This window comes from Monodon monoceros, unplaced genomic scaffold, assembly GCF_005190385.1.
Source record: "Monodon monoceros isolate NGI ecotype Baffin Bay Population unplaced genomic scaffold, NGI_Narwhal_1 Super_Scaffold_20, whole genome shotgun sequence".
Lineage (NCBI taxonomy): Eukaryota > Metazoa > Chordata > Mammalia > Artiodactyla > Monodontidae > Monodon > Monodon monoceros.
This window is the reverse complement of record NW_021703777.1, coordinates 40232460-40247277: the sequence shown is the minus strand read 5'-3', so window position 1 is coordinate 40247277 and position 14818 is coordinate 40232460. Positions and strand designations below refer to the sequence as shown.

Here is a 14818-nt window from a genome sequence, read left to right as displayed (position 1 = left end):
GGAAAGTATTCTTCATGCTCTTTTGAGTGACATGTAGGTGTTGGGTTCCCATTGGTCAGCTGGAAGCAGTACAAGCAACAGTGTTGGTGAGTGAGAAATGATACCACTGGGGGTTCTGCATTCCACATAAAACTTGCTGACTTTCCTTCTGGTTATGCTGATGGGATAGGAAAGGTCTGGTCTTAGGGGCTGATGTTAGCCCAGAGCCCAACTCAAATGTGAAGTATGTGATCATCATAAAGCATCAGGCACCCTTGAGGGACATTCCAACAAGATATAAGTATCTGGTCGGGGACTTCCCTGACAATCCAGTGGTTAAGACTTCACACTTCCACTGCAGGGGGCGCGGGTTTGATCCCTGGTAGGGGAACTAAGATCCTACATGCCGTGCGGCACGGCCGAATTAAAAAAAAAAAAAAAGATTTAAGTGTCTGGTCAAGAACACCAATGAATTCATAATCATTTATTGTAAATCACTCATAGTTTACACATTATAAATGGCAAAAACACCTGCTGGATGAAGTACTTTATTATGACAATTTCTTATTGGCATCACCTCTTTTTCAAAAATTTAAAATTTAAATTTAAACCCTACATCTTCCCTATCTTTGAAGCACTATGTTCGAAGTGCTCTGATGCCAACACTATAAGGCTTTCTTTTGCTCTAACATCTAACACAAAGCGGAACGCTGTCCCATTAATTTGGCATGCTCTTTACAAGGCAACTTAACACACAAATTTTTCTTAAATCCAGAAGCTACATAATGGTCACTTTATGTCTTGCTGCAAGTTCAGTGAAGGCTGCATGCAGGTGAAACATTTGTAGACACTGAGTTCTAGATAACTATTGGTTATTAAGATCTGATTGCCTGGTGTAGAAAATTAATATGCTTATTTAGCAGAAGTAGGTAAAGTACATGCATCAGTGGCTGGGATCAATTAGAATATAAATTAGGTGTCTAAACATTTAAATGAGAGTCTCATTTGAGCTTAATTTGATGTCTGGCACTTCTGAGTTATACACCTTAAAATGACAATAGCAAAGAGAACAAAATCAAACACTTAAAACAGGCACTGACTTATAGGGTCAGCTGGGTGTACAGCTCGGGACACAAAACTAGCTGAGCAGTGAACAGATCTCTTGAAGCAAAGACAGTGGAGCATTGACAAGCTGGAAACAGGGCAAAAAAATAAGAGAGCCATTTCCTGTGCTGTCATTTTTTTACGTTTTCAATTCTCTTCCTTAAAAACAACAAAACACAAACACACAGTAATTACAAAACACAAACATTCTTTACTATTTAGACCCTCTCTTTTGTCTTCTACCCTGCCTCTCTGCTCCTTCAGATAGCCTGTTTAAAAATAACGTTGGGTTAACTGGTAGAAAAAGAAAACAAGGCTCTCCTGAATCACACTGAAAGAATATTAAATTCCTTCATCCTGTCAGGGTTAACATCTCGTACAAGCACATGACGATGTATGTTTGACATATTGTAGCTACAGCGATTAAATCACATGTCTACGTTCTAGTGTTAAATCATAGTTACACTGACTTTTAAAAAATTATTTTCATTGAGAGTTGTATCTTGACATTAGTTTGAGACAAACAAAAAATTCCCAAACCGCATAGACTCCGTTCCCTCCCCACCCTGTACCCCCTCCCACGATCCAATGAACAAGAGAACTGTAGTAACAAAGGCCATGAACCGAGGCGTTGACAGCGGATGTGGATAGCGCTTCCAGGGTCAGGCGCTGCCCTCTCCAGTTCTGGCTTTCCGGGCTTCGATCATCGGCTTGGTTGCCCGTTTGCGGTCAGTGGCCAGTCCCAGCCAACACATGAAGTCAATGAACCAGGTGGTTGGGTTGAAATTTAAGCCAAATTCACTCGCAGAGTAGTCAAAGGGAAAGGTGTGATGGTAGTTATGGAAGCCTTCACCTGGAAGACAAAGTGGGCTTGAAATAACCCAATCAGCATCTCTCTGTAGAGCTTTCTAAAAATCACTCATTTATTACAAGACACTGTGTCAGGCTCCAGTGGGGAGCAGAAGACTTGCTGTCTGCCCTTAGGAAGCGTTCACTCAGTTGGCTAGACAATCTCAATAGGAACAGAAAAATAACAATAATCAGCACAAAGTATCAAGAGTAATTTTCCCTGTGGATTGGTGACATGCTCCCACGACTTCAGAGCTGTACTTCTTAAGCTAAATGCCAAATGGCTGATAACAGATCATCATTTTGCTTTATGTTCATAAAAGGAAAATAGCCTCTGTGGATTGAAGTAATTAAAGGAAGACTTCCTGGAAGAGCTTGGAAGAGATAAATATCATTCTTTCCTGGAAGAGCTTGGAAGAGATAAATGATAATCATTCTGATAGGTGAGTGAATTAAGGAGTTGGATCTTTAAATATCCAAAATCTGCCTATATATTATTCTGCCTCTCACAGTGAATAGCTTTTCCTCCCTTACTTTTTCCCCCCACTAAGCTGTTTTCAGGAAAAGTCTCACAGCTTCTTTCTTTGTTTTCTTTTTAAAAAACAGCTTTATTGAGATATAATTTACCATACAATTCACCCATGTAAAGAATACAATTTAATGGCTTTTGGTGTATTCACTGAGCTGTGCATGCATCACCACAATGAATTTTATAGCATTTTCATTACCTAAAAAGACACCCCACTCCCCTTAGCTGTTGGCCCTTAACCATCCCCCCTCCCTCCAGCCCTTCTTTCTTTCTCTGTTGGTTAATTTTACATTTTTTTTGTGTGTGTGTGTGTGGGATCTTCCCGGACCAGGGCACGAACCCGTGTCCCCTGCATCGGCAGGCGGACTCTCAACCACTGCACCACCAGGGAAGCCCCTAATTTTACATGTTAACTTGACTGGCCAAGGAGTGCCCAGATTAAACTTTATTTCCGGGTGTGTCTGTGAGGGCGTTTCTGGATGAGATTAGCATTTGAAGCAGTGGACTCAGTAATGTAGATGGTCCTCCTCAATGTGAGTGGGCATCAGCAGTCCCTTAAGGGCCTGAATAGAATCAGTGGTGGAGGAAGGAGGAATTTGCTCCCATTTTCCTGACTCACTGATTGAACGTCTATCTCATCTTCTCCTGCCCTCTGACTGGGATTTGCATCATCAGCTCCCCTGGTTCTCAGGCCTTCAGACTCAGACTTAATTATACCACTGGCTTTCCTGGGTCTCCCGCTTGCAGACAGCAGATGGTGGGACTTAGCCTCCATAATCACATGAACCAATTCCTCAAAATCAATCTCTCTCTCTCTCTCTCTCTTGCTTGCTCCCCGCCACGCCCCCCTCCCGTCGTACACACACACACACACACATGCACAAACAGAATACATCTACATTTATATAGATAGAGATATCCTACTGTTTCTGTATATATGTATATAGAGAGATTATGAGCAATATTATGTATATATTTATTTGCATATATTTATACATATACTGTTTCTCACTTTTACTAATACTAAGCCAATAAGATTGGCTTATTCTGAATATTTCATATAAATGAAAACATACAATATGTAATCCTTTGTGACTGGCTTCTTTCACATAGCATAATGTTTTCAAGATTGTAGCAGATATCAGTACTTCATTTCTTTTTATTGCTGAAGAGTACTCCACTGTATGGATATACCACATTGTATTTATCCATTCATCAGTTGAGGGACACATTTTAGCTGTTATAAATAAATAATGTTGCTATGAACACTCATAAGCAAGGTTTTATGTGGACATACATTTTCATTTCTCTTGGGTATAAATCTAGGAGTGGGGTTGCTGGGTCACGTAGTAACTATTTTTAACCATTCAAGGAACTGCCAGATTCCTCCTTTACTTCTTAAGTGGCTACTGGTCATCATACAGTTCTTCTATTGACCACATTTGAAAGATTCTGCTCTACAATGAGTATATCAGATGGATCAGTCTGTTGTCTGCAATTTTCTGTTTAATTTAGGTCTTTTCTAACCTGGCCCTCCACCCCATCATTCCTAGACTAGAGTACTAGAGTTTTCCCCTATTTTCAGATACAGGCACTGTTCTAAGAACTCTGGATGTATTCCCCCATCTATCATACAGTGGGTGTAATAAGAGTCTTCCAAGGACCTTTATCAAGAAAGCTGATTTGAGAGTCCAGTATTGACCTGGACAAGCTTCAAACCAACACCCAGTTCTTCAGGGCCTGTGTCATGGCCTCATTCTTTGGGTTCCCTGGCCCACCATCCCCTATGTAAGATGGTAACAGTCCCAGAGTGCCCACTCTCGTCTGCTCTCAGAGTTACCACTGGATGTGGCTCCCCTCGTTACAATTCTTATAGAAGATGAAGAGTGAGAGGAGGAGAAAACAATAGGAGGGATCAGGAAACTCACACTTTTCTCTCTGCTTATCCAGTTATTCCCATAGCTAAATTTGGTGTTTATTCCACCTTATATTGCTCTTGTCAACACAAGATCCCTGGGGTCTTAATAAATGGGTGACCCTAACACCATGATGGCAGAAACCCATGGCAGAGGGATGCAGAGACTGTTTCAACTTAACAGCAGGAAACTCCCTTCCTGGGTTTGATCTCTGTACTCAAGGCTCAGGTTACCCAGGAGACTGAGTTGCTTCTATCAAGATACAGCTATCATTTATTAATCACTTACTGTGTGCCAGCCACCATGCTAAATTCTTCAAAGGGTATTAATGCCTATAATCCTCACATAGCTAAGCTATCTGCTATGATTATCCCCATTTTTTTTTTTTTTTTTGCGGTACGCAGGCCTCTCACTGTTGTGGCCTCTCCCGTTGCGGGGTACAGGCTCCGGACGCGCAGGCTCAGCGGCCATGGCTCACGGGCCCAGCCACTCCGCGCCATGTGGGATCTTCCCGGACCGGGGCACGAACCTGTGTCCCCTGCATCGGCAGGCAGACTCCCAACCACTGCGCCACCAGGGAAGCCCGATTATCCCCATTTTAAAATGAGGATGGAAATGCACAGAAGGGACAAGTAACCTGCCTAAGACCATACGGCTAGTAAGAAAAACAACATCCCCGAAGGCTTGTTTTCTGCTAAGCACTGCTGCAAACAGTATGTATTAACTCATCTAACCCTCCGGCGACCCCAGGCGGAGGTCAATGCTACTATATGTTATCCCCATTTTACAGATGAGAACACGTGGTATGGAGGAGCTAGATAACTTGCCCAGAGAGTAGGTGGAGCAACCAAGACTCAACCAAACCTGTCAGGCTCCAGAAGCCTTGCTCTTAACCATTCTGTGGTACCGCGAGATGCCAAGGTCCCGATTCTCCCCATCCCTCTGTTTGCAGGCCTTTTAATTAATTAATTTATGTTTAAGGTCAGCCAAACGATGGACAGCTGAGGCTATAGCGGTCAGGGCAGTTTGAGAGAGACATCAACTGCTACTCCTCCTTTAGGAACTTTTCCATGGTAAAAATAAATAGCTACTAATTGTTGATCGCCTACTATGTGCCAGGCACTGTGCTAAGCAGTTTATGCACAGTATCTTAGTTAATTCTCATAACACCCCGATGAAGCCGGCATTCCCGTTCCCATTTCACAGGTAAGAAAACTGCAAATCAGAGAGTAAGTGGCTCGGATTCTAAGGCCAAAGCCCAAGTTCATCCCAGTTTCCTCCACCCCATTGCCTCTCTTTACAGATTCCACAAAACCACTGAGAAGCCTAGAAGATCTGAACTGCCACTCCCCCCACCGGCTCCCACCCCATACTCACCGATGGCACCCAGGGTGACGAGCGGGTTCTGCCGAGGGCTGATGTTCTTGTCATAGGGCCGGTTTCCGTACATGTGGGCGACACTGTTGACCAGCCAGGTGACATTGAGTGAGATGGTGTAGCGGAGGATGGAGGCCAGGAAGTAGGAATTCCACAGACTCTCTCCCCAGATGCACCAGGGCACCAGTGTGGGGACCATGAAGCACATGAGCACCACGCTGATCTTGTAGTACCTGGAAGGCAGGATGTCATGCTATCGTTGGGCACCTGTTGATGGTGGCGGGGATAGGTGAGTAAGCTGCAGGGAAAGTCAGCAGTGGCACTGCTCAACTCCTTCAGCTCTTGTGCCCTGTTGTGTGTCACTCTGTATGGGGGTCACAAACCCAGATACCTACAAGGGCTAGGCAGGTAACACAAATTTGAGGATTAGGACAGGTAGAAGCTATAGGGAGTGGAAGGACCCACAGCATACTTCAGAATTTCAATATAAAATCATGAAACCCATGCATCTTAAAGCTGCATTTGTCCTCCAAGCCGCAGGAGGACAGCTTTTTAACAGCTTTTCTTTCTTCCATCAGTCATTCAACCTGACAATCAGGTTTTTTTCAATAATTTCAAGAAATATCCTGTATTCCTTGAATAATTTTCTGGCACATGATTCTGTACTAACTTAGCTTGGTAAAAGGTAAACAACCCCTTCCCTAAAATGTTCTCTGTCCCTCTGAGATTACATTCCAAACCAGCTAAAAATAAACTAAGTATAGGAACAGGCACAGCCACATAAAAAGTAAAAATTATAAAGAAACCATCAATAGTTGGATTCCTGGGTCTGTTCATCCAGCAAACGTTCCCTGAGCACCTCCTGTAGGCCAGGCCCTGAGTACTAGAGGTACAGAGACAAATTTGACACAGTCTCTGCCCCAGGCCCCAGTCAGGTGAAACCTCCAGCTGTGTAGGACCAGCTCTAAGTAGGGACAGGAAAGGGGCTCTGAAATGAAAATGTCCAAAGCTGCCCGTTCATAGCTGATTCCTCCCTGACCTGCCTTCAAGCGACCAAGCTTCTGGGAGGCCTCTGTTAAGATGCACATGTATGAACTTGGAGGGAGCACAGCGTGAGGAAATGAGACTAGGGAGGTGGAAGGCTTTGGCCTTGAGCCCAGATCTGATTCTGGATGCAAAACAAGCCTCTTTTTATTCTTTCACTCTTCTCTTGTTCACAGCTAGATGGTTCCCCAAAGCAGAGCATGAGGCAAGGGCTTCTATGTTGGTCGTTTATTGGGGAAAGTGAGCTCAAGTAACAGGAATAGGCAGCTGGGAAGTGGGAAATGAAAGGAGGGAAAGTCAAGATGGGGGTGCCCACTGCTACAGGCAACTGAACTTGGACCTTGATGGGACACATTATACCTCAGAATTATTCTCTCAAAGAATGAGAGAAGGCACTGTTTTCCCATTGGCTCCAACTCTTCCTTGGTCCAAGGGTCCCCATGGGATGTCAGCTCTCTCACACTTCCAAGTTTGCTTGGGTCAGAATGGCTGAGTGTGGTCCACGGGCATCTCAAGTGATGGTGGCAGAGAAGTCAGGGCAGGAAGTAAGAAATAAGCAGTACAGCTGAGCAAGGTGCCACCAGGTGGCTGCAGGAGCAGCTGGAGTGAAAAGGTGGGCTGAGAGTACGAGGTGTGCATGAGAGGTGTCCAACACAGGCAGTAACTATAACACCTCCTGGGGTTCTTGCGAGGATCAAATACTGATAACTAATGCATACTATGTGCTTACTATGTGTCATGGCTATTCCGAAAACTGTCCATGTACTGGCTCATTTAATTCTAACAAAAACTTTAGGAGGAGGGGACCATTAATAGCCTCATTTTACAGATGGGGAAATTGAGCACTGGAAAGGTTATGTAGATGGGCCAAGGTTACAAGACTAATAAGTAGTAGGACCAAGATTCAAGTCCAGGCAGAAGCACTTCGGAGACTATCATGCTATTCTGCTTTGCAAATAAAATCGTGTATGTAGGGGCTTCCCTGGTGGTGCAGTGGTTGAGAGTCCGCCTGCCGATGCAGGGGACGAGGGTTCGTGCCCCGGTCCGGGAAGATCCCACATGCCGCGGAGCGGCTGGGCCCGTGGGCCATGGCCGCTGAGCCTGCGTGTCCGGAGCCTGTGCTCCACAACGGGAGAGGCCACAACGGTGAGAGGCCCACGTACCGCAAAAAAAAAAAAAAAATCATGTATGTAAGTGTGCTTTGCAGATTGCTAGCTGCATGTGAAGGTTGGTTCCCATATAATTATCACTGTTTTTATTGGGCAACATATTAACCCCTCAACACCCATTTTCCAGTCGTTGGCATACAATATGACTGCATTTTAGTGGAAGGAGGGTGCCCAGGAGGTCAGAGGAGAGGGTGTGGTTGGAGGGGCAAAGACAACAGACAGTGGAGGGACTGGTGGCCTGAGGTTGGGCTCCCAGGAGTCCCGCGCAGAAGGCTTTTGGAGCGTGTTTTTGGGAGATGCTTACAAGGAAGGGAGGCAGGCAGGATGGGCCCAGGCAGAAGCTCACCCACAGTGAGCTCCAGCAGATCCAGTAGAGCCGGATCGCTCTTTTAGAGCTGTCCCAAATTGTAAGGTATCACCTCATCGTCCGCCACTGGCCTCAGGGTGCCTCCTGGGCTGGGTGAACATGTGGGCAAGGGCAAGCCCTAGAACGGGCAGCAGCCAGGGTTGGGGACATCAGCTGAAGAGGGGATCTGGGTGAAGCACACGGGCCCGGACCAAGGGCCCTGGGAACTGGTGTGAGTGCCTGTGAAGAGGCAGAGGCTCTGAAGGGAAGCCCAGAGGCGACGGCCTGCTGCGGCTGCTCCTCGAGGGCACCTCTAAGGAGCACAGGAAGCAGCTGAACGTTGCCCACAGAGGCATTCTGCAACTTAAGTGCTTCCTTCTCTTCCTCCACTCTCTGGGCTGCAACCCAGTACCTTTGCAAAGAGCCTCTGTTAGTCCTCATTTTGCCCCTGGAAAGGAGACAGAAATCACATGCTGACAGCTAGCTCGGTGCTGGATGCCGGGCTAAGCATGCCATAGGCTTTCTCTCACTTACTCTTCACCGCAGACTCAGGATGGACGCACTCTGGCAATGAGGATGCTGTAGCTCAGAGGGGCCATGGTTCCCCCGGCCCTTGCTCTGACTCTGCTCTGCCCCGACCCTATGGAATCCGCCGCCTCTGGTTTGACTGCAGCCTGCAGGCTTTGGCTTCCACTCATGCCCTGCCACTGCTTCCACCTTCTGAACTGTTAGGGAAGCCTTCTGCCTGCCTGGGCTCTGGTTCTAAAAGCTCCACTTCCCAGAGGGGGCTGGGTCCCCATGGAGGGAGAGGGCCAGCAATGGGGCTTCCCAAGTGGGAGGCGAAAAAGGCCTTGCCTGCTAACACAACCACTGTCCTACCAAATTCTCTCTTCCTCAAAACAAGATGCTCTTTAAAAATCACTGCCCTCATTCCAACAAAGCTTTAGCAGATCTAACTATAGGGGTGCTCTCTGACTGCTCGGCCTGTATTCTGCTAGGATTTCTCTTTGTGTATTCAATGCGATGGATGGAAGAGGAAGGAATTTTTAGGCGGCACAGTGAGTCTGGGTGGCATTGCCAGTGAGACAGGGCTTGATGGTGATAACTGTGTAAAAAAATCTCCCCAACCATTTCAAATGGACTCAGCATATCTTCCTGTGCAGCCGAGTACCCCTTCCCCCTTGTCTTCGTTTAATTACAGTCACTGGCCTTCTTGCCTCAGAACAAGTGCTGAGATGGCTCCCCTACTTCCTTGCTTAAGAACACTCAAATCTGGGCGCCCTAGCCAAGGGTCCACAGGGCAACACCACGAAGTCTCCACCCCTAATCCTTCCTCATTGAAATGTTTTCTTTCTTTAGCTGGTGGTGGGGAGGAAGACTGGAGAGAGGCCACTGATGCTGCTCTTTTTGCTAAATGGGCTTCTTATGTTGTAAAGCACCATAGAACGGTTAACTACCCAACTCTGCCACTGTCTTTCTGTGTGATCTTGAGTAAACTATTTAATCACAGTGAACCTCCGGTTTCTCTTTTGTAAAATGCGGTACTGACAAATTTATTGAGTGCCTACTATGTGCCAGGTACTGTCCTAGCATTGGAGATATAAAGTGTACAAAACAAAAATCCCTGCCTTTGGGGAGCAGGGGTATTTTGGTAGGGAGATTTTATATATATATCTCCTCATAAGCATATATATATACTCTGGTAGGAAAGAAAGCTAATAAACAATATAAATAAATAAAATATAGAGCATGCTATTGGTAAATACTAAAGAAAAAATAAAGCAAAGAAGGAGAATATGACATCAAGGGCAGGTGTTGAAATTTTAAATAGGATGTCTAGGGAAGGACTTCCTCACACTGTAGCTTTTAAGTAAAGACTTGATGGAAGTGAGAAGTTAGACGTGTGGCTAAATAGGACAGAGGATTCCAGGCAGAGGAAACCACAAGTGCAAAGGCCCTGAGGCAGGAGTGTTCCTGGCACATTCTGGGAAGAGCAGGAGCATTGGGGCTGGAGCAGATGAACAAAGGGAAGAACTGTAGGAGATAACAGAATAATGATGGACCACATCATGGAAGGGCTTGTAGGTCATCATAGGGTTTCACCCTTCACTTTGACTGAGATGGAGCCCTGGTCAGGTTTTGATTAAAGGAGTGCTGTGATTGGACTTATCATTCTGAGTGTTGTGTGGAGAAGGGACTGCAGGGGTGGGCAGAAGCAAGGAGGCAATTAGGAGGCTGCTACAAAGCCTAGCCAAGAGAGGGCATTGGCTTGAACCAGGATAGTGGTGGCAGGTGTGAGAAACAGTCAAATTCTGGATATATTTTGAAAGTAGAGTGACAGGACTTGTTAACAGACTGGATGTTGGAGAGAAAGGAATCAAGGGTGACACCAAGGATGGAGATGCCGTTAGCTGATATGGGGAAGGATGGAGGAGCTCAGTCTTAGACATGTCAAGTGGCAGATGCCCATTAGACATTCAAGGGGCAATGTCAAATGCGCAGCTCACCAGACAGGTCTGGAGTTCAGAAGTTATCTAGAGATAGGTTTTGATGGGAAGAGATATTTGGAATGCATCAGTATATGAATGCATGCCACTCACATATATACATATATGTATTTTCTCGTTTGAGTTCCACAATAGTCCTATGAGATACTTTTTATAACCTCATCTTTTTTTTTTTTGCGGTACACGGGCCTCTCACTGTTGTGGCCTCTCCCGTTGCGGAGCACAGGCTCCGGACGCGCAGGCTCAGCGGCCATGGCTCACGGGCCCAGCCGCTCCGCGGCATGTGGTATCTTCCCGGACCGGGGCACGAATCCGTGTCCCCTGCATCGGCAGGCGGACTCTCAACCATTGTGCCACCAGGGAAGCCCATAACCTCACCTTTGTAGGACATTTACCGAGATCCAAAGAGGTCATGAGACTTCTCCAAGGCCGCACTGGCTGTGCAGAACATAGGCAGGCTTCAAATTCAGTTCTTAAACCTAATTGTCTGCTCCCTCTAAGTATAACCTGCCAGTTACTCAGCTTACCAGGAAAAGGTCATAGGGGAGAGGTAAACTGGGTTGGAGTGGGTAATCTAGCTGTTGCCTCATGAATTGCACATCTTTAAGTAAAAATACTGTCTCCTCAAGGTGAGAAATAGACACGTTGTCCACTCCAGCTAGACTGAGCTTCTTCCCATTCCTTGGGCACCACCTTCTTTCTGTCCCTGTCTCTATGACACTCTTCCCCAAGCCTGGCTGACTTGACTTTTTCAGTTATCAGTCTAAATGTTCTTCCCTCTTGGGGAATTTCCATGGTCCCCTTGGACCAGGCAAGGTGCCTCGGCATGTTGTACTTCTCAACTCTCAGTATTCCTAAATACTTGCTGGCTTAGCGGGCAGTCTCACCTGCTAGACCAGTGGCCTCAACCCTAACTGCACATTAGAATCAACTGGGTGAACATTTAAAAACGACTGATGTTGGGAACTCACTGTAGACCAACAGAATCCAAATGAATCCAAATTTGTGGCCTGGGCACTGATAGTTTTAAAGCCTCTCCATTGCAAACATTGATCATGGCCTCCCTATAATCCACCCCACCCTCTCTTTCCTGCTGAAATGCCCTGATATTGTTCAGATACCCAACTGTCCTCCCTGCAGCCATGTCCTCTGGGGACATGGGTCCTGGTTGGTTTCAGGCAGTCAACGTTGATCTCATTCACTTTGCCAATAATAAATTTGGGAATTGGGCAATAGCGGCCAATAAGGTATGAGGGAAAGGATGGCTACAATTTTTTGAAAGGGAGATAACAAGTGTTAGTGAAGATGTAGGGAAATCGGAAGCCTTAGCATCACTGGTGGGAAGGTAAAGTGGCGCAGCTGCTGCATAAAGCAGTTTCTCAGAAGGTGAAACATCCAGCAATTCCACTCCTATGTGTCTGTTCAGACAGCTGGAAGGCAGGGACTTAAACAGGTATCAGCACACCAATGTTCACAGAAACGTTATTCACAATAGCCGAAATGTGGAAACAACCCAAGTGTCCATTAATGGATGAATGGATAAACAAAATGCTGTCTATCCATACTATGGAACATTATTCAGCCATAAAGAGGAACAAATTTTTGATATATGTTACAACATGGATGAAACTTGAAAACATGCTTAATGAAATAAACCAGGCACAGAAGGACAAATATTTTTATGATTCCACTCATATGAGGAACCTAGAATAGGCGAATTCATAGAAAGGGAAAGTAGACTAGAAGTCACAGGAACTGGAGGGAAGGGGAAAGGAAGAAGGAAGTTATTGCTTAATGGGTATAGAGTTTTTTGGGGAATGATGAAAAAGTTTGGGTATAGATAGTGGTGATAGTTATACAACATTGTGAATATACTTAATGCCACAGAAATGTACACTTATGAGTGGTTAAAACGATAAATACTATGTTGTGTATATTTCACGGCAATAAAAAAAGAGAGAGAGAGAGATGAAGGAATATTTTCCTTGATAACAGAAAGAGCTCAGAGGCAAAGATGGCATCTCTTTTTTCACAGTGACTCCTGGCCCTGCTCCAGCCATGCGTGACTATGACAGGAAGAAGGCTCAGAAAAAAGTAGACCCCTTAGGCTGACGGAGCAGAAAGATGGAAAGGCTCTTGAATATGCTGTTGAGCCACAAAACTAACCAACCCTAGAGTGGCTTTATCCCTGAGATCTTAGTCTGAGACAAGCCAGGCGGGTCAAGATCTCCTGTGGGGTAGCTGAAAGCCTTCTGGTATAACGTAGTAGACACTGTGATGTGCCATCCAGATCTCCTCTCAGGATCAGAGGGCTTCATCTCCCAGTGGATGGCAGTGCTGCCTCTGCCTTGCCCTAGGTCATGTCCTCTCCCAACAACCCCATCCAGTGACTGACCTATAAGGGCAGTAGTCCACTACCCAGGCCGGGTCCCATTGCCCCAACTCACCATGACTCTGAAAGTCATCTCCACTTCAGAGCCCCTACAGGGTTGGCTGAAGCCTCCACTGAGATCAGTTGAGGCTCAGCTTCTTCCCTTGCTCAATCCTGTTTCGGTCCCTTCTTCCACAGGTGTTGACCCCAATGACCCTTCCAGTACTCTCCAGTAAAGTTTCTACAATGTAACATCCATCTTGGAGGCAGCTTCTGGGTAACCTGTCTTGCCACATGGATCTACTGCAGGGCCTGCAGAGTCCAGCAGAAAGCCAGACTCTTCAGAGTCTAGCACAGAGACTCGCACATAGCAGGCACTCCTAAATATTTGTGGAATGATTACATGAATGATCCTTTTTTCTTTTTTCTGAATGGTTAGTCAGTGATGAGTTCTCAGGAAAATAAAAACACTACAGTGACTTCAGTAGGGCTCAGAGTATGAGAGATAAGATGCCAAGGTTTCCCAAAACAAACAAACAAACAAAAACCCCACAAACTGCACAATGAACGTTCCACCTGCTTTTAATTGTGTATATAAAAGTCAACACCTTGAAGAAAGACATTCGTGCTCATTGCGACCCAACCCCCAGCTTCCAACAGGTTTCACTGTGAGGCTACCTACCTCCAGTTTAAATGAATGATTTCTGAGCATGCGCTGCTAGGTTATTCTCTGAGCTGCCAAATATGGTAAATTTTTGGCAGTATTTAAGGTTAACAGCCAGTCTAACAGGTTTGGTCCTAGTTTGGAATGTAAGTGGCTTCTTCCTTTCTGTGAACACTCAGATGGGAGTTATCTGATAGGAAAGATAGGAGATAGAAGAAGCCTCCTAAAATTATCAAGCGAGAAAGAAAAAGAAAGGGGTAAAGAAAGAGAGAAGGGGCGGTATGAACCTGAGAACGACCCAGGGAAGTGTAGCTCTCCTTTACAGATTTGAAACCAGAGATCCACATGTTTAAGCCAAAATCACAAAAGCCAAAGCACTCAAGCTCACCTTACAGGTAACTCTGGAGCAGTTTCCTAGAGCTTTAAGGTGACAGCTTATAAGAATAGGGTGTTGGAAACCTTCCAATTCCCACCTCACAATTCCTCATGATACCAACACCACAGTGGGAAGATGGTTTTCAGCATTTAGATGAAGATAAGAAGTCCATTTTCACACAATCAAATGCCATCACGCCATGCCCCCATCCAAGTAAGCTTTGATTAGAGGACACAGATATTGACATGGGCCCCAACCTTTCAATGCTTTGAAGAATATGCTTATTCCAATAAACTGGATCACATGAAACATTAAAGACAGGCTTGAGACCAAAAGTTTGTTCTATGGAGAAGAAAGAATTTGGGATTTCATATATATATGAAATATATATATATTTCAAACCTGGGTGTGATAAGCATATTAAAACTCTCATTTTTCTTTAGATGAAAAAGAAATTGCTGTTCTCTGTCTGCAAGCATTTCCTGTTGCTTGACTAACTAACCCTAAGCACAGCAGTCCGGAGCTGCTGGTGTGTGAGATCTTGAGAGTGAAATCGATTAGAGTATGAAGGAAGGGGAAATGACCTG

At 45.4% G+C, this 14818-nt stretch overlaps 1 protein-coding gene across 1 annotated transcript in view; it reads right to left on the bottom strand.

The window, feature by feature from the left end:
• Positions 1 to 448: 448 nt before the first annotated feature.
• SCD5 (stearoyl-CoA desaturase 5) overlaps positions 449 to 14818 on the bottom strand; it is a 161345-nt gene continuing 146975 nt past the window's right edge. The window contains exons 4-5 of the mRNA XM_029235960.1: positions 5755 to 5987; positions 449 to 1936 (exon numbers count right to left, since the gene is read on the bottom strand). Of these exons, the coding sequence (XP_029091793.1) occupies positions 1746 to 1936; positions 5755 to 5987 (424 nt within the window). The 3' untranslated portion in view covers positions 449 to 1745. The remainder of the gene's footprint in view (positions 1937 to 5754; positions 5988 to 14818) is intronic.